The following is a 26,815-nucleotide window of genomic DNA, read 5'->3' as shown; positions in this document are numbered from 1 at the left end:
TATTTTTTAACATGCATTGTTTGAGTTTGTTAGCTAAAATATGATACTTAAGATTTATGTTTTTATTTTTTTTATCCATTATTCTAAACTTTTTCTCATTTTTATACTATATATAAATTTATTTTATTAATTGATTATTTAAAAAAAATACAGTCCCAAAATGCTTACGCCTCAAAGCCTTGAGGCTTATGCCTCGCCTCGCGGAGAGTAAAACGCCTCGCCTTATGCCTTCGCCTTTTAAAACATTGAATATCACAAACAAATTTTAAAATACATTCTCAATTTCATACTTGAAAGGTGCTGCAACTCAATTAACTAACATTCTAAAACAAAATGATCAAAACTTCATTTTGAAGATGAGCTATGCTTTTAACAATATCAACAGTATGACAATAAAGTAAATCTTTTTCTTCTTGTGAGAGGATGTTGTATTTGGCAATTTTCGGGCTTTTATAATGGAAAGTTGTTTCAAAGGCTGTTGTTTTGAGGATTTTAATTGTGTTTGGGTGGCCTTGTTGAGCTGATATGCTTTTTCTTTGTTGATCTCTTTATGTTTGAGGAATCATAGTCCTCCTTTCTTGTAACTTTTTCTCTTTTCTGTGTCTAATAAAGTTATTTTCTCTATCCAAAAATTTAAAAGAATTTTCTACAAAATCCTCAACAATATTAAGAAACACAATTTGAACCCTTAGACCATCCATAGATGTAGAACTTCAAGGAAAAATCAAAACTTGTGGACTTTGGGGCTTCAAAGCGATGGAAAATTGAGTGATAGGGCTAATAGCTAAGTGTTTCTAACTAGAGCCAAGGTATTAAATTTCTTTAAAATTTTCAAAATTTCAGGGGGAAGGGACCAAATGGAAATGTAATTTCTTCCCCCCTCCCTCCCTTTTTTTGCAATTTTCCCGCCAGAAATTTGGAAATTTGGAAATTACAGCTAAAATTTTGGAATTTTTAATTAAAAACCAAAAGAGGCATATTTTGATTTTTTTTTTTCAAACCCATGATGTTGCAATGAAGCTCCTTCCTCCCTTTTCACTCTTACAACAAACATGAATGATCCAACTCAAAAGTTCATCAAATTTGAGCTTATGAAGCCTTGTTGGACCTTTTCATGAGACTTTCAGACTCTGTTTGGCCCATTTTTGTGCTACTTTCAGAGACAATTCTTATTTTTCTAGAAAACACATGGTTGAGCCCATGAAACATATTTCAAAACGGGCATATATGTTTTGAATGAATTCAGAAAATATCATTATACATGATAAGAATATAAGATATTAAATGCCATAAAAAATTTGTTTTAGATCATAAAATATGTCATCTTAAATATATAATCTATCTTTAAAATAAATGTTCAATGATTGTTGTAGCGATTTTTTTTTTTTTTTTTTAAGCTTATCTGCATTATTAGTGTTATGTAACTTGTATACCCCACATACAATAAAATTGATATATGTACACATACATGTCGCTAAATTTATTTTGATTCTGTATTAGGTACAATCATCCATTTAACTTTTCCCAACCTTTCATTGATAATTTCCACAATCTACTATAAGTTTCCTTGGTCACTTTAATTTTGAAATTGAAATTGAAATAGAAACAGAAATTTTCAACAAAATTTCCATTAACTTAGACCCACAAAATTTCCATTGAAATTGAAATTAAGTCCCTGGTTAAAGCAGGAAGTTTTGGCGGCCAAATTTGACCAAAGCAGGGAGCAATCATGGTAAACTCAGAGAGAGACCAACCAGGTAAGTTGTTACAACTTACATGAGAATAACATTTGCTTAGAGTTTTCAGGAAAAAACACTATTAATCCAACAGAAGAGTTGCAGAAAAACATCCACAGACCAGGACGGGAACTGATTTCTAGAAAATCAAATAATACTGGCTCCAGGATTTTAGACGAATTACTCTAATCAACTATAGGAATGAACAGAGCAAGGGAAGGATAGGAGATGTGAAAACTAGATAAATTGGGGCGCAGGCCAGATTAGACCACAGGTTAGCTTCCTGCTACCCTACTAAAAATCAATCTTAAACCATAAATCAAACTAATCTTCATTAAGAACCAAAAGTGCTTACTAATTTGGTACAACAATACTGCGAATAGCATTGCTAAAATAGCATAGACTGTGCCTTCCCAGTATCGCTACAATAGCATAAACCGCATTGCTCTACAATAGCAAGCAGTAAATTCTATAGCATAAGAGTAACATAACATAAACCAAACTGCACTAAAAAGAGGGATCCGTATCTTTTCGATATATAAATATATATTCTGAAAAAGCATATCAATTTCAGAACAACTCATGCACCATAATTTTTTTTGGGTAAAATTATGCTCCATAATTTTAATAATAAAAAGCAAGCTAAAAAAAAATTAAAATTCAATTCAGCAAAATAATTACAGAAAAAATCCCTCAACTTCAATGTAAGAACTGAATTCAACTTTATAAATCCAAAAGGTCTAGAGTTTGAATGTCAGTATGTCACTACCCTTATGTTCCTAATTAAGAAATAATATTATAACGTGAGGTATGGTGGACCCATGCTTTATCCACTCTTAAGACAAATGTAATTTCAAGTGTGGAGCATGTAAGTAAGATGTTAAAACCATTCCTCAGGCCTCATCTAACAAACTTAAGCATTGATTCCTTGACACAAATCATGTGTAGCTGTAAATCTTTAGGGCCCCCTATCATGTCATGCCAGCAACTTTGGAAAAATAAAAATTTTTACAAAAGTTTCAAGGGGACTATTTCAATAGTTTACCATGTCAAAGACATTACACACTCCAGGAACTAATATCTGAATCCAAAGACAATTTCTCTAGCTCCTGAAAAAAGTACCCAAAAAAAAAAAAACAGCCTATACCATAAAACTGCCAACCACTTGCCTAAGTTCATATTGTTGCACCAGATTCAAAAAAACACATTATGAAAGAGAACAAGTGAAAACAAGTGAAGATTTTTAACTAGAGGAAAAACTGTAGTACTTCCATTTTCTAGGATGCATTTGATTACAAAAAGGAACAGGGAATGCCAACTGTAGGTATGAAAACATGAAGTGGAAGATGCACAAATCTCATGGCGCTTCTTACCCTTTCAATCCCATTCCCATTTCATCATGCAATAATGCAAAGAAACAAAGAAAGAAAATTCTGAGGACACGGCTCCCATACCAGCTAGTGCATTTGTGCAGGCAATGATGTAAGCAACAACATTACCTGGAGCACCTCTTTCCATGATTAGAACTTATGGCTCCAGGTTTGAGTGTAGCAAGTAGCAAATAGCAACCCTCCCACTTGACCAAAGTTCACCCTCAGTTGGAAAGTATCGTAGGCAAATTATGATGTCTGCATATGTGCGTACCTGTCCATTTAGACAGAGAGAGACACTGGCAGAGCTTGAGGAGGATTAATGGTGGCAGTCAACAAACACCACCATCAACTCCCCAGATGCAGAACTTGTAAAAACATATGCATTCTTCATTTTTAAGTTCTCCAATAAAATTCCCACATGTTGCTCCTTCCCTGGCCCCAATTCAGCCACTTCCAAAACCCCTTATCACACATGCAAGGACAAATAAATAAGTCACATAGAAGTCTTTGATATTTTAATTCCTCTAATGATGAGAAAATAACCAAATTCAGCACTTGATTTAAAGAGCCTGATTTTACATTGGAATGAACTTTGGCTTCCCTTATAGTTATATACTCCCCCCAAGTGTTTGAGGGTGTCTCCAACAAGGAAATCATCACAATCACTATCACTAACCACTCCCCCAATCACTCCCTTTTCCAACTGTCCCAACATTCATTTAAAATGTTTTTATAAGAATTCACAAGATTTAGGTTTTTGTCAACTCTGACTTTAAAATTTCAATTTGATCTTGCTTGTTCATTTTACATTGAATCCATTTTATCAAAAGAATTAGAGCTCTTGCACAGAGAGAGAGAGAGAGAGAGAGAGAGAGAGAGAGAGAGGTTTATAGATTACTTCAGCTAGTCTATTAGTTTCTGTGCCTCGTCAACTTATGTTATCCAAGTCAGATGGATTGGCCCTAGACAGCACTTTAGTAAGTGGTACTTGTTCCAAGTTTTCCCAATCAAATATTTAGACTAGGCAGTGTGGTAGTGGAACATAGACCTTGTTGCTAAAAGTGCCTCCCATTAAGAATGCATTAGACAGAGAAAAATGCATGTTTTCTAAATTTTCAGGACATGAACCATGACACATTGTATATGTACTGCAAGCAAAATGTTTACCATCATATGAAATTCAAAATGCTAAATCTATTGCAGGAAATATAACTATATTCATCAAAAGATATTGTCAATGAGAAAATACCTTTAGATTGCTCAGCATCTTTACAGTAGCAGGATTGAAATATAACTGCATTTAAAATAAATATTTATCACTAAGTTTTTTTATACAAAAGAAGAGAATTTCATTAAAGGGCCAATATACATAAAGAGAACAAGAGAACTTTGTAGAAATGAATTTACCAATAAAAGTAAAACAAAAAAAAAAAAACATGTAGTACCAAAATATCAACAAAATAGTCATACATTGATGACAGCAGCATCCAATAAAGCAAGTTGACAATCAAACAGATGCTAGCTTAGGTGCTAACATGGATCACCTGAAGCACATACTAGGTACAACATTTTCTTAGCATAAAAATTTATTAAGGAAAAGAACAAATTACAGAAGCTAGAAGGATGAGAAGTCCTTCCTGCAAGCAAATATGAAAAGGAAAGCTATACAGAAAGTCTGACCATTCCCCCAAGAAAACCAAACAAATAGCACCCAAAAATTTCATTTACAGCATATGTTGCATAACATGTTGTATTTTAACAAATCTGAAACTAATTTTGCGTATGAAGGCTATTACTCCATAAGCAAAAATACTGTACAAAATTTTAAGCACTTAGTGACCAAAAATTGGATAAAAGCCACTATATACAAGTGTAATAATGACAAAATAACAGAACAAAAAATAATAATCTCTCCATATATACACTTACATACATACATACATACATACATACATACATACATACATATATATACGCACCCTCATTTAACAAAATTTGTTTAGGATCAGAAGACAACACTACCGTGCTAATTACTAAAAACATTGCAACATAATCTCAAATAGAGAGAGAGAGAGAGAGAGAGAGAGAGAGAGAGAGATGGAGGGGAGGGGGGCAGAGAGGTTGGTTTACTTTCTACTCCCCTTTTCAACTTTGCCAAAAAGGTTTACATTCTACTCCCCTTGAGTTCAACTCTGGGAAAAAGCATGTGTGATTTTTTTTACCTGTTTGTGGCTGGTCTTTGTGTGCAGAAGGAGGAGGTTGGGTCAAGTACACTTATGAAATATGGCAGCACCGTGAAAGAAATGTGAATGTTGGTTTTTTTGTTGTTTTTTTAACCTATATTTGTTTACCATGTTAGGATTCTTTTACAGATTGCTATTTAATTTTCTCTCTGACAAGATGATATTCATTGTCTTAAATTTCTGCAGATGATAATAATCCAAAAAAAAAAAGGGTGGATAAAAAATTTGGTGATATAGAAAAAGCTCAATTTAGGTTGATTTTGAATGGACCTGATGCACATAGTTGTTGAATTGTAAGATTCCCGGTTCGAATCATATGATTCATATCGAATAGGGCAGTAAATCGATTTGAATCGTTAGGTGAATTGGGTTCAGAGCTGAATCGAAGGTGAATCGATTGATTCAGGCAGTGAATTGATGAATCAAATCAAATTGCACAATTCGACTGATTCTTGTCTCTCATGGTACGTACATATCCGACTGCTTTAAAGGCCAAGAGAAACCCATTTTTACCTCTATTTTTTGCAAGATTTTGTTAGTTGTGGCCTTTACGTAGCTTCTGACCCAAAGGAGAGAAGAAACAAGACCTTTGGCCTTCCCTTCAGCACCCCTCTGTTCTCTCTTCAACCATTCCTCTGTGCTCTATTTCTTCTGCCATTGAGATTGAAGCTTCAAAGGACTGCCAGTCGTCTACTCTATTGTTCTGTTCTGCCATAGAATAAAGACGAGAACCAGAAGAGGGGCTGGCTGCTCTTTCTGCCATTGAATAACGAGTCAGCAGTTGTGAGTCTCATGACAGGAGAAACCAAGAAGACTCAGTGCTGATAGGCAACTAATAATTTTACTTGGTCGTGCCTTCCTTCAATTATTTATCTTTTTTTTATTCATTTTTTATATTTCAATCAGTTTTCTTTACGCTTTTAATTTACTTTTTTTCTACTTATTTTAGTTGTTAAAGTTTTAAAGAAAGCCTAAACATTTAAAAACATAATATTTTCTTCTTATAAAACACAATAATGTTCAAATCTTTATAGTTTTTTTTATGATATGTTCTCTTAAAATACAGTCCTAAAAACCACAATGTTCAATTTTTTATTAACATTTTCTTGTCTTGATTCATTCTCTTTTTTTTTAAAGAATGCATATGCTTTTCAAATACTTAAATGTTAAATATATTGCATTTCCATCAACTATTCAACAATTAATAGTTTATTATAATGGACTATTCAATATTGAACTTTGTGATATTTTTTTTATTTTATTTTTTATGCGCCGGGTTTCCTGGGCTTACGCGCCAGACTAATCCCATGCCTACGCCATCCATGCCCACAGCCAACATGTAGGAGGTAAATCCGGATGTGCGGTGCAAGCAGCAGGGTTTCAATTGTTTCATACTCTTTTTGAATATGTTATTCATTGTTTACTTGTTAGTTGAAAATTGAAATTTGACTTGGAAAGTTTGTGCTTATTTGAGTGTTAAGAGTGTGGGAAGATGGCTTCCAGTTCAAGTGCTAAGCCTAGAAAAAGGAATTTCAATACAAAAACTGTTGATCCTACATGGGATAACAAATCAATGATAATAGGATGCACTCAAAGTGCAATTATTGTGGGCTTGAAAGATAGGGTGGGTGGCATAATTAGAATGGAGCATCATTTTGTGGGGGATCATGATAATGTTGCTCCTTGTAAGAATTGTCCAGAGGAGGTGAGGGAACAACTTGTGAATATTTTGGAAGGAGTAAAACAAAAGAATGTTGACAATGAAAGAAAAGTTTTTCAAGAAGAGTTCAAAGAACAAGAACAAGAAGTTGAAATTATAGGAGGACAAAGATGAGGCACCGTAGATGCTTTTTTAAGTCAGGGCAAAGGAGTTAAGGGAAAAGGATTTAAGCAACAAACCTTGAATGCATTGGTGACAAATAGGGAGCCAGTGGTTCAAAGCATTTGCCGGTTTTTATATGGACATGCTTTACCATTCAACTTGGAGAAGAGTCCATTATTTGCATCAATGATGAAGATGGTTGGGGAATATGGAAAGGGATTGAAGCTCCCAAGCTAGAGTCACATTTTTGAAGAAAGAAGTTAATAGTGTCAAACAAATTATTGAAAAATATAAGAAAGAATGGGTAAAGATTGGATATACTTTGATGTCAGATGGATGGACCGACACAACAAAGGCACCTAAGAAATTTTCTTGTTAACAGTACTAGTGGCACAATTTGTCCCAAATCCATAGACACTTCAAGTGTGACGAAGGATGCTTATAAATTGTATGAATTGCTTGACTCATTAGTGGATGAGATTGCAAGGGAAAATGTGGTTCAATTGGTAACAAATAGTGCCTCAGCTTATGTAGGTTCCAGTGAGTTGCTAATGGAGAAGAGGAAACATATGTTTTGGTCACCATGTGGAGCCCATTACATTGACTTAATTTTGCATGATATTGGAGATTTTCCTATCTTTCATAATACAATTCAAAAGTCTAAGGAGGTATGTGTCTTCATTTACCAACACATATGGGTGCTTAACATGTTTAGAGAGTTTTCTAGATAAAAGAATTGAAGAGAGCCAGGGTTACAAGGTTTGCCACATATTTTTCTCACATTAAAGAGTTTTGATGAAAGCAAACTTGCTCTTTGAGCCATGTTTGCATCAGAGGAGTGGGTCATATGTCAATATGCTTCAAGGTTGGAAGCTAAGAAAGTGGAGGCCCTATCACCGTGTGATGATAAGTTTTGGAAAGCAATAAAGTATTGCTTAAAGTGTGTGAGCCCACTTGTCAAAGTTCTAAGGCTTGTTGATGTTGATGTGAAACCAGCAATGGTGTATGTTTAAGAAGCCATGGATAGAGCAAAGGAACAAATTGTCTAAAGTTGTAATCATCAAAAGATCAAGTATGATTGTATTTGGAGCATCATTGATACAAGATAGGATTTGCAACTCCATAGGCCACTTCATGCAACAAAATATTTCCTTAATCCGAGGTAAGTTGCATAATCCAAAAACTAAATCAATTTGATAACATGTTATATGAGTGGTGAGCCTATTATCTATGCATTTATCTTTATCACTTCATTTATTTGTAGGTTCCAATATAGTGATGGCCATGGTTTTAAATCACGGGTGTAACAGGAAGTGGGAGTAGCGGATGTTGCATAACGGGAAGCAGGTGTAACGGTCGTGAATTTTTTTGAAGCACACACAACCTTATGCATATTTGCATACTTGCATGTTTTAAGCTTTTAGCCCTTCTTAGAAAGAGTATTAGTATATTTTGGATCCTTTAGTTCGAGTAGCTAAGTTATTTGGTAAGGGCAACAAGTTTACATTTGTTTTAAACCACCATTGATAGAAAAATTACGTGTGTGTGGGTACCTATACTTCTCATTGTTCTTATATGTGATAAATTCTTATGTGTTCTAAATTAATTAATAAAACAAAATACATTATACACTCCATTAATCAATTAGACACATAAGACATACGAATAATACAAATATAAAATAGCTAGAAAAGAGAGAAGGTTGAAGTTGAAAATATATAACATAATATCACATTACTAATATTATCAAAACAAAAAATTTTCCTAACAAGTTAGCATTTTCAAATTGTTAATTAATGCATCTCTTATGAGTATTTAAAAAAATAGTAAATTTTTTATCATTGTCATTCTCATTATAATCTTTTCCCCCTCTCGCCACATGGTATATGATCTATGAAAGAGAGGGAAAAAGTGACAAGTAAAAAATAAAATAAATTTTTTGGTGTAACAATCCTGTAGCAGCCTTTACATAACGATCGCGGTCCGTAACGGCTGTGACAGCCAGTCGCGGCCGTTATTTAAAACCATAGTGATGGCTTTAACGAGGACATGGAAGCATGGTATTTAATCATGGCCGTTACGTAACGGAAAAACAGGTATCCGATACCGTTTCAGACCGCATTAGAGGCGAGCCAAAAATTCACATGGGTTTCCATAACGGCCCGTAATAGCCGTTACACTAACGTTATGGAACGTAACGTTCGTTACGCAGCTTCAAGCCTTCGAACCCTTACATCTATCGTCTGCAAGCTGAGTTCAGTTCCCTCTTCACTTGAATCACTCTTCAATTCTTCGTCTCCTTCATACGTACAGCTTCGATCTACTGATCTGAAGCTTCGAAATCCCTAAAACCCCCAAAATCTGCTTCGTACAGCTTCGTCTCCCTCAGTTCGTCATTAGTCTCCTACGTCCAAGAACCCAAAAATCAGCAAGCCTTCGATTCCTCCATTCGAAGCCTTCGATTCCTCCAAAATTTGGGGGCTTGCAGGTTGCAGCTGCAGAAGGCTAGCAACTCTCTCGCAGTCGCAGGGTCACAGCTTCCGTGGGAGTGGGAGTCAGGAGTGGGTAAGTGGTAACTGGGAAGTGGGTGGTGGCCAGTGGGTATGTAGTATGTTTGTTGTTTTATTATTTCAATTTATGCTTTATTTCTCAATAATTTATTCTGTTTTATTATTTCAATTTATGCTTTATTGCTTTATATAAATTGTAAATTTCAGTTTGTTTCAAATTTCAGTTTATTTAATTAGTATATAAATTGTAAATTTCAGTTCATTTAATTAGTATATAAATTGTAAATTTCAGTTTTAAATTTAGTTTGTTTTATAATTTCAATTTATAGTTTATATAAATTATAAATTTCAGTTTATTTAATTACTAATTAGTATATAAGTTGTAAATTTTGTTTTATAATTCCAGTTTATAAATATAATTAGTATATAAATTTAGTTTATTTATTATTTAATTAGAATACAAATTAACAATTGCAAATTATTAATGATTGTTTAAGTAGAATTTTTCAATCAAAATAAAAAAAATAGTATAAAGTTTTTAAAATATAAAATTTATAGAGTTACTTAGACTCTTAGAGAGTTAGAACCTAGAACTTAGAACTTAGAACTTAGAACTTAGAAACTTAGAGTACAGATTTAGTAAAAAATTATTAACTAATATTCTACATATTTATTTTTTTTAATACCTTGAGGTCCTGGACAATTAATAATTTAATATTAGATCTACAATTTATAATAAATTCTAATTTGTACACAATTAGTCAAGTCTCAACTCTTAAGTGACTCAAGTTCAAGTCTATTATCATTTAAATAATTAAATTGTAATATTTACAATTTCATATTTATTTTGTTAAATTGTAAATTTTAAAGTAATGTAAATTATTAAAAAATATGTTTTTTTTTGTAAACAGCGCACTAAAATTAATATAAAAATCATAATGCCTATTTAAAAACATTTGTAGGTTGAATGAAGACCTTTAAAATTCATTAAAAATAATGTATTAATGGATTTCATGCTTATTTTTCGATTTTGGCATGGTTGTGCATAGGGGGGTGTACACGGTTCGGTGTGGTTCGGTTTCGGCCCAAACCAAAAACCGAACCGAATTTTTCAGTTATGTGATTTCTGAACCGAAACTGAAACCGAACCGAAATTATGCTTTAATTGAAAACTGAAAATGTGGCGGTTCGGTTGCGGTTTTTTGGTTTTAAACCAATTTTTTTTACAAAAAAAAATAACATTTATTTTTCATGAAGTAGTTGAAGAACTGAAGACGCAGAAGCAGCAGACACAAGCGCAGGTGGTGCTTTGATCTGAAGAACTGAAGACACGGGAGCCAGGAGAGAGGCAAAGCCGCGGACGCACGGCGACACAGTGCAACAGAGATGAGACTCGAGAGAGTGAGTCTGTGAGAGTGATGAGTGAGAGTCTGAGAAACGACTCAGACGAGGCCGGACGAGTGACAGACTCACAATGAGAGGCGAGAGCCGAGAAGAGGAGCAAAAAATGAGGAAGGAGGAGGAGGAGGAGGAGGCAAAGGCGGGAGGCACGCACGGCGAACGGCACACAACCGGCTGACAAAGTCACAGACTCATAGGCTCACAGCGAGAGCCGAGAAGATCAGCAGAGAAGAAGAAAAATGAGGAAGGAAGAGGAGGGGGAAGGCACACTGGCCGGCGGTCGCTGCGCACGCACACCACTCACAGATTCACAGTGAAGATGAAGAACTGAGGAATGAGGCTTGAGGAAGACAAAGAGGAGGAGGCGGGAGGGAAGAGGCGGCGTGAAATTGAAAACTGAAAAAGGTGAACCGTGAAAAGTGAAATGAAAGGTGAAAAGTGAAAATAATGATTAAAAACTAAAACACTAAGCACGTGTGTGTGTGTTACCGTGTCCATGTCATAGTAGTTAAAAGTGCGCCTCACGCAAGGCGCAGTGAGGCGATGAGTCTAGCGCCTCATACCAGGTGGGGCGAGGCTACCTGCAAGAGGCGACCCCAGGCGAGACGAGGCGCAGTGAAGCGCGAGGTGCAGTGAGGCGTGCCTTGTGTATTTTTAAGCCATTTAAACGAGAGAAATAGCCCAAGCCAGACTCGTATCCCTCATTCGACTCAAAAAAACAGAGCCCTAGCCCCTTTCGACCCTTCGAAGCCCTTCGTGAGTTCATTTGCGAGCCTTTGAACTAGCCGGAAGCCTTCGCGACTTCGTCTTCGAGCTTCGACCAGGATCGTGAGTTCATCTTCGACATTTTGAAGAAGCACGACCTGCGCAACTTCGTTTCGAACCAGCTGGAGCCCTCGCGAGTTTGTCTGCCTGCCTTCGAAGCAGTCGTGAGTTCGTCTGACTGCCTTCGAGCACGATGTGAGTTCGTCACGTCGCCTTCAACATTTCGAACCAGCTGGAGATCGTCTTTAAGCCTTCGAACCTTTGTAAGTCTTCTTCTTCTTCTTCTTCTTCTTCTTCTTTTTCTTCTTCTTCTTCTTCTGCTTGCATCCTGTTGCCTGCTGCTTGCGTCCTGCTGCTTCTCTTCTTTTCTTCTTCTTCTTCTTCTTCTTCCTACTGCATGCTTGCTGTGTGCTGCTGACTGCTGACTGCTGCCTGCTCTTTTTCTTCTTCTTCTTCTTCTTTATATGTAAGCATACTGTTTTTTAATTTATAATATTTAGTTTAATTAATGTAAGCTTATAAATTATAACTAATAACATAATATTTATTTTTTTTTTACAGAAATTTAGCTACTGTTTTTTAATTTATAATATTAAGTTTAATTAATGTAAGCTTACAAGTTATAACTAATACATAATATTTATTTTTTTTACAGAAATTTAGCTACTGTTTTTTAATTTATAATATTTAGTTTAATCAACGTAAGTTTATAAATTATAACTAATACATAATATTTATTCTTTTTATTGAAATTTAGCTACTGTTTTTTAATTTGTTTGGAAATGCATTATGTAAGTCTTAAATTTTAAATCTATGATGCATTGTTTTTTCAGTTAGGATACAGGATACCAAGTCTAAAATCTTAAATGGATTCTAGTTCTGGATGTGAGGCCTCGGCAAAAAAAGATCCTGCATGGAAGTATGCACATTTGGAGGATCAAAAAAATAGAAATAATTTGACTTGCAATTTTTGTGCTAAAGTCACAAGGGGAGGAATATTTCGGGCAAAACAACGCATTGTCGGAGGATTTCGAAATGTGAAAGAATGCTCTACGTGCCTTGCTCATGTACGTGAGGAGATTAAAGAGTATATGTTAAAGAAAGATATGGAAAAGGAGGAAAATAAGTTATTGCCCGACTTTGATGATATAGATCATTACGGTGAAGATGAAGAAGATGAAGTTCAAGAAATTGACATTCGTGGCAAGAGAGTGTTTACTAGTGATGGAAGTAAAAGATCATACCAATCCAACTTGAAGAAACCAAAACAGAAGGGGCCTATAGACTTGTTTTTTACTCCCGATCCAAAGAAAACGGTTCAAGCTAGGAAAGAAGGGAAGATGAATCAAACATCAATAAATGAAGCGTGCAAGAAAGAACTAAGAAAAAAGGTAATGGAAGATTTTGCTAGGTGGATGTATGATGCTGGGATACCATTTAATGCTGTACGTTTGAGCAGCTTTGCAGTGGCACTTGAATCGATTGGACAATATGGTTTTGGAATAAAGCCACTTAGCTATCATGAAGTGAGAGTTCCTTACCTAAAGGAGGAAGTTAGTCGAATGAAAGAGTTGTTGAAGATCCATAAGGAGGAATGGACAAAATATGGCTGCTCAATTATGTCTGATGGTTGGAGAGATTCAGTTGCTAATAAGGACATAATCAACTTTTTAGTGAACTCTCCAATGGGATCAGTATTTATCAAGTCTATTGATGCTTCTAATATTGTCAAGAATGCAGATAGAATGTATAGATTACTTGATGAGATGGTCGAGGAAATTGGAGAATCCAATGTGATTCAAGTGGTAACTGACAATGCGTCAAACTATGTTGCAGCAGGTAAGAACTTATTTTTAGAACTACTTTCTATAGTGTATATGTTGTTTATTTTAATATTTTAATGGTTTCATTCCTTGATTTTTCAACAGGGAGATTGTTGGAAGCAAAGAGGCCACATTTATATTGGACACCATGTGCTGCTCATTGCATTGATTTAATTTTGGAGGATATTAGGAAGATGCCTTCAATTCATGCAACTTTGAAAAGGACAATTTTTTTGAATGGCTATATCTATAATCGTGTTGGCGTTGTCAACTTGATGAGACAGTTCACTAGAGGAAAGGAGTTACTAAGACCTAAAGTTACAAGATTTGCAACTGCCTTCATCACCCTTCGTTCAATCCATCTTCAAAAGAACAACTTGAGGAAAATGTTTACTTCTGAAGATTGGAATACTACTAAATGGGCAAAGGAGGCGGCTGGCAAAAGAGCAGCTACTATTGTTTTGATGCCTACTTTTTGGAGTACCATCGTCTATGCTCTTAAGTTAACAGGTCCACTTGTTCGTGTACTCCATTTGGTTGATGGGGAAAAGAAGCCTGCAATGGGATACATTTATGAAGCAATAGATAGGGCTAAGGAAGCCATAGCTAAGGCTTTTGTTGAGAGAGAGGATAAATTCAAGGAGGCATTTGAAATTATTGATACGAGGTGGGGATGCCAACTCCATCAACCGTTGCATGCAGCTGCACACTACTTGAATCCAGAATTTTTCTATTCAAACCCCAACATTTTGCAAGATGAAGAAATTATGACGGGTTTGTACAAATGTATTGGAAAGTTACTGCCAATTATTGAAATGCAAGATAAAGTTTCAAATGAGTTGGAAAAATACAATGCCGCTAGTGGCGTCTTTGGAATTAGTTTGGCAGTGAGACAAAGGAAGACAAAAGCACCAGGTAAAGTGGCATTTGTACTACCTCTTCATTTTTGAAAATTATTTTTGCTATTTACCTAGTAGGTATTCATTTAAAATTTATTTTATAACAGCGCAATGGTGGATGGCATATGGATCAACAACTCCAAACTTGCAAAAGTTTGCTGTAAAAATTCTTAGCCTCACGTGTAGTGCTACCGGCTGCGAAAGAAATTGGAGCATATTCCAACATTTAAGTCATTAGTATATCATGGATTAATTATTAAAGAACAAGAACTACCAATCTACTGCTTTTTAGAATCATTATTAACCATATTACTTTAAACTTTTGCAGCTTCATAGCAAAAGGAGAAATAGGCTATCCCAGCAATGCTTGAATGATTTGGTATTTGTGAAATATAATCGAACTTTGAGGCGTCGATACGACAAACGTGACACCATTGATCCCATCCTCCTAAAGGACATTGATGATAGTAATGAGTGGTTGATCGGTAGGATGGATGGTGATTCTGATGAGGATGATGAACTTGTGTTTGAAGATGATAATTTGACTTGGGATTCTGTTGCTAGAGCTGCTGGACTAAATAACCCCCCGCATCACACTAGATCAAGAATAAGTACAAATATGCCATCATCGTCTAAAGGAAGAGGAAGGGCTTCATCTAGTAGTGCAACCAGTGCTAGGGATCGGACAACAATGTTGGAACTTGTAGATGAGGATGAAATCCAAGTGGATAGTGCAGAGGAGACGGAAGAGGAAAAAGATGTTGGAGAAAACAGTTCTGATGATGAAGAGGAAGATGATGATATCTTCACCGACTTAGTTGATGATGAGTGATGAGTGATGATTGAGGAGGATTTTTAGATTTTATATTTTGAAATCTTTTATTGTACTCTTTTCTTTTGATGTTGAACTATGTTGAATTGTTGATGCTTTTGGGCTTCGTCTTGGCAATTTTATTAAATTTCCAATTTTTTTATTGAATGTTTTGACATTTTAAATTCTAATATCACTAGATATTCATATGTTCATATATAAATTACCCCAAATAGATATTTCACACCATTTTAATAATTGTGCACCTCACCTTCGTGAGGCACGTGCCTTCGCCTCACGCCTCGCGCCTCGGCTTCAAAGACCCTTTGTGCCTCGGCTCGCCTCATGCCTTTGACTACTATGGTCCATGTATATAACTATATATAATTATATATATGTAAATCGGTTTTTCGGTTTTGTCGGTTCGGTTTAAACTTAAAAACCAAAACTGAAACCGAAACTGAAACCGAAACCGAAACCGAATTTTTTAATTTTTCCAAACCGCAACCAGAACCGAAAACCAAAAAACCGAACCGTTTATTGTTTCGGTGCAGTTTTCGGTTTTTCGGTAATTTTTGTACACCCCTAGTTGTGCATGCGTGAAAAAAATTCACGACCGTTACGCCCGCTTCCCGTTACGTAACACCCGCGTCCCGCGACACCCACGACCGTTACACAACGTTACCCACGACCACGATTTCGAACCATGCATGGAAGTCAAAATTGGTCTATATAAAACTATTGAAAAAATGTATCCAAATGTTAAAACAAGAATCAAGATTGATCAACAATTGGAAAAGTTCAAAAAAGCTAGAGTGATTTTTGGCTTAAGCATGGCTACACTAACAAAAGACAAGAAACAACCTGGTATTATATCAATCCGATAGTTGCCTACTTACCTTTATAACAATTTTTTCATTGTTTAGTTTTTTTTATTTTTGGTTCACAACCAAAAATATGATATTATGTTTATTCATTTGTTTTGATCCCATGTATAGCTTTATGGTGGGAGAGTTATGAAGAGTGCAAGAAGCTTCAAAGACTTGCAATACAAGTCCTTAGCCTCACATGTAGTGCCACAAGATGTGAGAGAAATTGGAGCACATTTGGTCATGTCCACTCTAAAAAAAGGAATTGGTTGGAATGACAAAGATTAAATACTCGTCTTTATTAAGTACAATATTCAACTAGAGCTAAGGCAATCGAGGAGGCAACAAAGTGGTGAGACATATGATCTAATTTGCTTATTGGACATGGAATTAGACGATGAATGGATTACCAAAAAAGAAGGCCCTTGTCTACCTTAAGACATTTCATGGATGAATGTCAATGAGAGCTTTGAAGATAATGGAGGAGTTGGAAATAGTAAGAAAAGAATTAGAGCTATAAGTTGTATAACCTTATATTTGTTGCTCTATAAATAATTAGTTTATGAATGGAGGATGGAGCTTTAGAAATAATTATCATGTTTTAATAATTTTATATGTCATATTATCATGTAGGACCATGGAACTTGAGATTCGATCATAGAAGGAAAAGGAAAAAATGTTGAAGAAGATGGCATTGATCTAATTGATGAAGAGGAAGAAGATGAAAAATAGAGGAACAAGGAAAGATGATTGTGGTAGATGATGATGATGATGATGATGATGACAATGACCTTGTGTTAAGGAAATGGGATGATGAATGATGATGCACTACATTGCACACTAGCAATCTATATTCTATCATTGATGGTTTAGAGTTCAGTTTGTTTTTGTTTTATAAATATGAAATGTGGGCTTGTAGATATCTTTTAACACGTGTTAGCTTATAATTTTGTGGCAAACTACCATAACTTCATACTTAATAGAGATGGGATGGATAGATCATGGTATATCTTTTTGTCTATGGCTAGTTTTTCCTTTATATAAATATATGTAGAGTTAAATAGATCATGGTAGGATTCAGACCTACAAAACTTGCTTCAAAGGCAAGTGTCGTTCTAGTTAACAACATGATTGATCCATATTTGTTGAAATTTCAATGTGTTTTGCTATTTTATTTTGTTGTACATAAGTTCATGTTATTTGGAATCAATTTTTCAAATTTTATACCTAATCTTACGATTCGATTCTCGATTCATGATTCACCGAATTGGAATTTTGATTCACAATTTGATAACTATGCTGACCATAGCTTGGGCACTTTACCAACAATTATTATGTATTGGATTTTATTTTATTTTTAGGTTATTTACAAAGGTTAAAATCTATGAAGCAAAGACACAGACAAAGGTGTCCAACATGATACACATGTCCTAGGCATGTTGACACATCAAATCCTAAAAATTCAAGACATGACACACCAGAAAACAGAGTTTAAAAAAATATATAAATATTTTCATATATGAGTGTGTTAATAATGCATTTTATAATCCAATTACCCAAATATGGTCAAAATAGTTTTGAAGCCTCATTGAATTTGCATCAAATGTTGATAAATATGGTTTTTAGGTAATGTTGGTTGATGTAAGATAAAAGTTCACTTAATTTACACAACTAATATTTTTTAAAATATTAAAAAAAAAATTCTCTAAATTTGATAGTATTACAACATGGTCCCCGGTCACATAAGTGTCCAGCATTTCATATTTTCCATCCAACACTTGTCCAGAAATAAAAAGAAGCCTGACACACCGGAGAAGTGTCCAACACATGTCTGGGTCGTCTTTGTCAGACAACAAAGCTTCCCCCTTCTTGAAGTATCGGTACTCTAGAAGTCGAAATTTTAAGGACATGTAGTTAATCTAGTACAGATTCTTAGTTTTTTTGTGCTGCAAATATGATTATTTTCATATATACGCAGGTCAAGGGTATAATGGTAATCTCAATTTACAGTCTATCAAGATTCCCATGTTGAAGCAAAATACTAAACAGTGACAAATGGGCGACTTGTGTACAATCTTGGGAATCTCATAACACAAACCAAACAAAAATATTCCCATTATGCAGGCCTCTTATTCCTAGGAATGAGATTGCAAGGGAACAATTTTTATGCCGCTTTCTTACAAAAGATTAAGTGCATATTATCGTACATAACTATAATCCCGATAAAATGCCTCCTATTTTTATTTAATTCCCCATTTTCATACCCATATGTTAATTGTGTGCTATTAAAAGGTATATAATATATAGCGTCGGATCATTTTCCTACTCTTTTAGGAGTCTAGAAAGGTCAAATGGGGCCATACTCTGTTTAGGTTTGAAAACATGTGGCTCGATTTTTGCTCTTGGAGTGAGGATGATGAAAAGGGGTTGGAAGGCTTTGGGTCTACAAAAGAACTTAAAAAACTCAAGGAGGTGTTGGAGAAGTGGAATGTGGAAGCTTTTAGAGATATAAAGGTTAAGAAGTCTAGCACTCTAGGAAACATTGATATGTTCAAGATGAAATCATGAAAGAGGAATGGAGTTTCATCTTGATGGAGTGTGTGAAGGATAAGAGGGTGTACTGAAAAACGAGTCAAAGAAAATGATTTTAGGTAAGGGAGGAGGAGAAGAAAAAATTCAAATGGGTTAGGCAAAGTGCATGCAACTTCAATTATTTTCATAGATTTGGCTAATGGAACAATAAGATGGAATTTAATGAGAGAATTAGAATTGAGATGGGGGGTGAGTTCACCTCTGATTCTTCTTTAATAGCTAATGAGATCACAAGAAAACAAAAATCAAGCTTTATAAGGAAGTGGGTATAGGCCTATGTATGAGGGTTTGGAGTGAAGTCCTATTCCTAGAGATCAGGTGGTTTCGTTGGAGAGACCTTCTAAGGAGAACACAGTGAGGGCAGTGGTGTTTAGGATGGAAATGGGCAAGGCTCCACATCCACATGGATTTAGTGTGGCTTTCTCTCTAGATTGTTGGGGTGTGATTAGGGAGGATTTAATTAATGTATTTTTAACAAGTTCTATTTTTAAAGAATTTTGGGTAAAAGCATCAACTCTACCGTCATTACTTTGGTGCCTAAAGAGAGTTGGTTGATCAAGGTTGCTGATTTTCAGCCCACCAGTGTGTATAAGATTACTGCTGGGAATAGGCTGAATTTTGTGATAGGACACACTATTTCTCAAGCTCAAAGTGCCTTGGGTAAGCAGATTGTAGATGCTATTTGAGTAGTGAATAAAGTTGTGGAGGACGTAAGTAGGTGTAAAAAGAGGGAGACTCGTTTTAAACTGGATCTGGAAAATACTTGTGGTAAGAGTTGGCTGAATTTCGTAACAGGTTATGGCTAGGAAGGGTTTTAGGGAGAGGTAGAGGAATTGGATGAAGGGATGCTTAACTAAGGCTTCTTTTCCAGTCATCATTAATGGAGAACCTGAGTCATGGTTTAAGGATTCAAATGGGTGTTGGGCAAGGGGGTCCATTTTCTCCTTGTTTGTTCTTGTGGTCAATATCTCAAGCAGATTGGTAGATAGGACAGCAGCAAGAGGTTTTGTGAGAGGGACTAGACCGGAAGTGTTGGGGTGGTGGGCCTCACTTTCAGTAAGCTAATGATACATTTTTTTTTCCCTTCAAAGATCGTACAGAATCGTTTTTGAATGTGTTAATACAAATATTTGAGAAGGTTTCGGGCTTGAAATTAAATTTGAGCAAAAGTGGGATAGCTGGAATTAAATTGAGTGAAAGCTTTGGATAACCCTCTTTAGCTAGGTGTGGTATTTTAGAGTGACTTTTGACTTATTTAGGGGTTCCTTTGGTGGATATCTTATGTCTATTGTTCCTATGGTGGAGGTGTGTGAGAGGCTAGATGGGTGGAAGGATGCTCTTTTTTCTCTAGGTGGTTGTATCACCCTCATTTAAGTTGTCAGTATCCCTCTTGATGGAGAACCACCAATGGAGGATTTTAGATGTTCATATTGTATCTAGGTTTTTATATGTTAGTTCGGGAAAGCCTGTTATTTTTAGAAGTTCAGTCACTAGGTCTATTTTGTGTATTTAAGTACTTTAGGGTTATTTTGTAATTTCTTGTTTTATTGTGGCTTTTATGTAAATATTTGTTCTAGTTAGCAGTGGGTATAAGTGCTGGACATGTAAGTTATTGTTTTGAATCAGATTGCAGTTTCCCTCTGTCTCACTCTCTCTCCCGCAGGTTCTGCTCTTCTTCCTCTTCCTCCTCCCTTTTCCTTCTTCCTTCTCTTATCTCTCTTCTAATTCTGTCTCTCACGTCTGTTCTGTTCTGTTCTGTTCTTCTCTTTCTGTTCTGTCTCCCCACTGCTGCTGCTACTTCTCTTCTTCTTCTTCTCTTCTTCTTATCTTCTTCTTCTAATTCTTTCAGTTCTATCTACATACATAAATTCTAATTTATGTCCTACATCAAATTGGTATCAGAGCCTAATTCGATTCATTCCCAGACTTCCCTGTTGCTGTTCTTCCATCAGATTTGGAACTCCTACAACAATATCAATTAAGGTTCATCCATAAACTCAAACCACATCCACCACATGATTGCATTCTCTATCAGGCTTCATTGCTGCAATATCCATTCATAAGTTGCAGGAAAATCCCAGAAAACAGAAGCATTCATCAGCCTACAACTTTTCCAGGAAATTACAGTCGTGCCCCAGGGTTTTGAAACTCTAATTTCCACCAACCAAACCACAACACCTCCATTACCACCAAAATCAAACACCCAAAAAACACCACCCCTCAAAATTTCATTGCCATATGATCACCGGAGAGGCACCACACTCCTGAAAACTTTCCAATCGACTCCCCCTAAATCCCCCGTTTCCTGCAATTTTCTTCCTGCACAGCCACCCTCACTGGAATCCCCACCCTCTTATCTGCTTCCACCCAGAAGCTCATTGCCAGAGAAGCCCTGACAGTGGTTCACGTGCCACATGCGCCGGCCATGCGCTTGGCAAAGTTGCCAGACTTTCCCTGTTTTGCTCAGATTCGAGAGAAATTGCTTCCAGCTTCAAGAATTTGGATTTTACCTGACATTTTGAAGCTTTCTGAGTGAATATTGAAGTATCAAGCTTGGTTTACACCCTAATCTTGGGCTGCTCAAGCAAATTTCAGAGTTTTGAAGGTCTGCCAACATCCAAATTGAGGCCTAGTTGCTCTGTTTTGAGATTTTACAGTGAAAAATTGGTTTCCCTCCATAAAATTTTGATGTTAATTTGAAGAAACTAATCTTGGATTGCTTAGTTCCTATTTGTGGAGGGTAAAATCAGTGTGCTATCATAGTAATTGAAGCATCTGTGAGAAGTTGAAGTGAAATATTTGAAATCTCAAAACTACGAAGTCAGAACAAGGAGATTTTGGTAACATTGTATGGACTTAACACTACTTGGACTATGCAGAAATTGATTTAATGTTGCTCATATATTTGGTACTTGTTCTAGTTTGCATCAGTCCATATTTACTTTCTGTTCGAACAAAAAAAATGAGTAAATTCCGTATGTGGTTCCTACATAGTTGGCAATTCTCAACAATTGCTAGACCAATTGTGTAGTCTTAGACAACTTTCCTCTAGTGTCACCGATTAATACAAATTTAGAGACCTCATTTATCGGTAAGGAACCTAGAATGGTAATTTTGTTCAAGGGGTTAAGGGAAGAAATCAAAGGTTTATGATTATGTGAATTCAAAAATATCCCACTACTCTATATGAGGCTTACCTCATGGCTTTGGAAGCAGAGAGATATTTCCAACCACAATCTATAACACCACTTCCTATCTTAAAAAATTTCATCATTCTAGATCAATTTCCATGGTCGCTTAGTATTCCTAGATCCTCACAATATGTTCAAGAGAAAACTTGAATTGTTGAGGACAGACAATCAAATATCAAAAGTTCCAATGCAAATTCTCATGTAACTGAGTATCATGACTACATAAATGATTTGCATATTACTAGTGCACAATTTTTTTATTTTCCAGTGGATGTGACTCGTGAATCTTCTCAATGATCATAAGGTAGTCCTAGGCCCACCGAAGATGTTCATGAGAAAACTCAACTTGTTAAGGATATTAATAGTGCCCATCCAAATTGTTGCATAATAGAATATCATGACAACATAAATGACATGCAAATAACTAGAGGATAATTTTTTGATTCTTCTGTTGATGTGGGTCATGAATCTTCTCAAAATGAGGTCGTAGACTTGTCATTAGTGACCCTAAGCACTGTTGGGGCCTCTAGGCCAGAGATGGACCTTGATTTGTGAACACTTGGTTTTTGAAATTTGCAATGAACAGCAAGATGAGTTGCCAACTGCTATGACAGATATGCTTGTCAATGACCTTGCTCTTCAACCTCAGTTTACCATTCCTAACCCAAAGAGCGAGGAACGATTGTCTGTCGTAGAGTTGGTTGAAAACTCTTCAATCATGGAACCTATTGATGAAAATCCTCTTGAGATTATTTCTCCTCAATCCAGTAAACTTGCTGCCCCATCCCATTCATCTTCTCCCTAAAACGTTGTCCATCATCTTAGAGTATGGACCAAATGCATATTTGCTTGAGCTGCCAATAGATTTGAATATTAAATTGATTTCTTGTTTGGAGGACTTGCTATTTTATCAGAGGACATTGCAGCCTTCTATGCTACTTGCGGTTGGACAATCTACCACATATTCTTCAATGATGATTGACAATGCAATGCAGATCGCGTCTCCTCTTGATTTGCCTGCACGTTTGACTTTGTTCCCTCACATGGGACTAGAGCTACTACACCATTACAAAACTCAAGGTCGAGTTTTCTCTAACAAAGGGAGTTTGATGGAGAACCACCAATGGAGGACTTTAGACGTTCATATTGTATTGAGATTTTTATATGTTAGTTTGGGAAAGCTTGTTATTTTATAAGTTCAGTCAATTTAGGTTTACTTTGTGTATTTAAGTACTTTAGGGTTATTTTGTAATTTCTTCTTTTACTGTGCCTTTTATGTAAATATGTGTTATAGTTAGTAGGTATAAGTGCAGGACATGTAAGTTAATGTTTTGAATCAGATTGCAGTTTCCCTCTCTCTCTCTCTCTCTCTCTCTCTCCCTCAGGTTCCGCTCTTCTTCTTCCTCCTCTCTTCTCCTTCTTCCTTCTCTTATCTCTCTTCTAATTCTGTCTCTCACCTCTATTCTGTTATGTTCTTCCCCTTCTCTGTTCTTTTCCCCTTCTCTGTTCTTTTCTTTTTGTTCTGTCTCCCACTGCTGCTGCTACTTTTCTTCTTCTTCTTCTTCTCTTCTTCTTCTTCTCTTCTTCATATCTTCTTCTAATTTCAATTCTATCTCGATATTTAAATTCTAATATCAGTCCTACATCACCTCTTTATTTTCTGTCTATTTTCTAGAGTTCCTGTAAGGCTAGGTATACTGAACGAGCCACGAGAGATTTTGGTCTAGACTGGGGAGGAGAAGGATAATCTAGTTAGTTCGGAGTTGGTTTGAAGGTCTAAGGGGGGTTTGGACCTTGGAAAGTTGTCTAAAAATATCAGGTGGACAAATGCCTATGGAAGTTTTCCCTTCAAAGAGAATTCCCTCTGGCAAAGAGTTAGTAGAAGTGAACTTGGCATGTAGGAGAATGGGTGGAATGCAAATATGGGGATAAGATGTTCCTTTGAGAGTCCTTGGAGGTGTATTTCACAGCTCTATTCTCTTTTTATCCCTTTCACTAAACTTGTCTCTGGAAATGGCTCTCACATTCATTTCGGGAAGAAAATTGGACGGATTATCAACTTATTCTAAGATTTTCATTCTTTCCTGCGTCTCTATTGCCTATCCTCATCGCATGTTGGGGTTATCTCCTCTTTTTTTTTATCATTAATGAGGATAACTTTTCTTAGGAATTAGGATTTCCATTTTTGTAGGTCTCTTAATAATAGGGAAGTGGGGGAACTCTCAGCCTCGTTGTTCTTGTTGGACGGCTTCCATCCTTCCAATAGGAAAGGCACTCGGTTGTGGACTCTTCACTCTTGAGGAATTTTTCTTGTAAATATTTCTTTGATCATTAGGTTCAAAATTATCTTCATGGTAGTATTTGGAAGGACAAAATCTGCTCAAAAATTAAGGTTTTTATTTGATTGGTCATTCTTATTAGAGTTAGCATCAACAGTATGTTGCAGTCTTGCAGAACAGGCCTTCTACGGCTTTATCCTTTGATGTGTGCCATTGTCCACATTTGGTGGAAGATTTTTTGGCTTCATCCTTCACTAGGCTACGTAGGAGTGGAGATGATTTGGCATTGTGGAGGTTTAGATTTTTGCTGTTTTGTCAGGTATTTGATTGAAGAGGATTGCAGGTGTTTTTAGGGGAAAGAAGATGTCTTGGTCTTAGCTCTGGGATAGGATTCAGTCTTTGGCTTCATTATGGGTATTTGCTGCAGGGTGCTTTAAGGGGGTGTGTTTCCTGGATTTACAGTATTTTCCTTCTCAGAATAAGAACGTTTTCCTCACTCTCTACTCTCTTCCCTTCTATTTAATTTAATTTTCTCTCCTTTTATTTCTTTTCCTCTCTCCTCTCAAGCAACTGATCAAACAGGAGCGCACAACCCACCCGATCTGAGGTTAACTTAAAAATAAAGAAAACTTAGCAGGCATTCAGCACATGTAAGCATCTAATCAAATTCTGCAAGGCACGTCCCCTAGCCTATTCAAGAAACAGAATGGCGCCAGTAGCAAGAATCAAGTCACCCATTATCATGCATCATTAGGAACAACATTTTTAATGCAATTACAAAAGACCCTGGAAGATCAAATATTTGCTGAAAGCCTACTTGGAAAAATATAGATATATACCTGCATAATGAACTTTAGATAGTTATTAATAGCATAAAGAAGTGCTGGAACAGCAAGGAGAACATTGTTGCGGGCTGCCTGCAGGGTAAAAAAGATATGGAATTATGGGAACTGGAGGCCATAGAACATGAACTTGCTATAGACGTTTACATAATGTAATTTCTAAAACCAATAATTCACAAATTAAAGAACATGATAAATTGAGAACCAATAGGTGGACATGCAAAACTTCCAAAATCCATGCAAGCTTCACCCACAATAATCAGACAGAAATGAAGAGAAATATCATGACCAAAATCCTATACGCAATACAAGCTCTCAGAGTAATGCAAGTTCCTAATCATAGACAACTGCCCTACTGGAAAGAACTTATAGTTACAAAGCAATACAAACAGAAAACATGACATTGCCATGAACTGCTATGAGAAAGAACAGAAACTTAACCATCGATGTTCCAATTGAAACCTCGGCAAAAGATAATATCTAATGACCACCACAAAAGTTACACAGGAAAGCATTATTTTGTTTTGAGCAACTTCCTGACTGACAGGAATAAGTAACCACAAGTTTTACAGGCCAAATAATACTGACTTGGTTTCATCACCTGAAAGCCATGTAAAGCCCAGATAGTCACGTGTCACTAGCCTTCTTAGATAGAATATGTGCATAGCTGCATGGATGAATTGAGAAGAGAGGGAGAGGGAGATTTCTAATGTACCCCAAAAATAAAATAAAATAAAATAAAATAAAAAATACCATGCCAGTATTCCTCTTAGGAATTAATTTCAACTCTTTCGAGTTTCCAAAAAAAAATACTAGGAATAATGCCAACTCCAACTCCACCTAGCTCATTCCCACTTAAAGAACTTGGCAGAGACATAGACATCAAGCAAAAATTTCTAAATTAAAAATGGAGGCAATCTAGACAACAAGATAACAAGGACACTTAACTGATATCCAGCCAATGGATGGATCACTTCAATCCTATTTGGAGGCCGATTCTAGAAAATAGGATCAAGGGCTTTTGGGTCCTAAACTCAAAGTATTAGGTTTACTTAGTAAAAAGGCTTATGTTTATGCAAGAGCTGTTTGTAAATACGACGACAACAACAACATCAAGCCTCAAGTCTAACTAGGTGGGGTCCGTAATATGAACTCTTTTCTGCCAATTCACACGATCAAGGGCATTTTCCTCACTAATTTAGAGCTAGGAAATCCTTCCTTTCCATGTTATGTTAGGTATTTATCCTTACCCCTTATATTACCAGTTACAATGACTCACTCCTCCTCACTAGTGCACTACTTGGCCAGCATCAAAATCCAAACCATCTAAACTGCTCGTCCCATATCTTCTAGTGGCTCTATACCTAACTTATTGGGAATATGTTTGTTCCTTAATTAATATTTTTAATATTATACCACTCATCCACCTTATACTTTGCATCTCGACAACTTTTAACTTTTGGATATGTTGTTTCTTAGCTATCCAACATTATAATCCATAGAGCATGACTGGTCTTATAGTTGTATTATAGAACTTTTCTTTCAATTTTAAGGGTATTCTACGATCACACAGCACCCACAAAGCACTCCTCCATATTATCCAACCTGCTTTAACTCTACATATTACATCCTCTTCCTTTTCTCCTTCCGCTTACATAA

The 26,815-nt window shown here is 36.0% G+C and overlaps 1 protein-coding gene across 2 annotated transcripts in view; it reads right to left on the bottom strand.

Annotated features, from left to right (window-relative positions):
• Positions 1–26,815, bottom strand: part of LOC131150542 (CMP-sialic acid transporter 2-like) — a 54,696-nt gene that overhangs the window by 15,108 nt on the left and 12,773 nt on the right. For both annotated transcript variants that reach the window (XM_058101318.1, XM_058101317.1), the window contains exons 5-6: positions 25,154–25,231; positions 4,359–4,403 (exon numbers count right to left, since the gene is read on the bottom strand). In XM_058101318.1, the coding sequence (XP_057957301.1) occupies positions 4,359–4,403; positions 25,154–25,231 (123 nt within the window). The remainder of the gene's footprint in view (positions 1–4,358; positions 4,404–25,153; positions 25,232–26,815) is intronic.

This window comes from Malania oleifera, chromosome 3 (genome assembly GCF_029873635.1).
Source record: "Malania oleifera isolate guangnan ecotype guangnan chromosome 3, ASM2987363v1, whole genome shotgun sequence".
In the NCBI taxonomy this organism is placed as follows: Eukaryota; Viridiplantae; Streptophyta; class Magnoliopsida; order Santalales; family Ximeniaceae; genus Malania; species Malania oleifera.
This window is presented reverse-complemented; position numbering and strand designations above follow the sequence as displayed.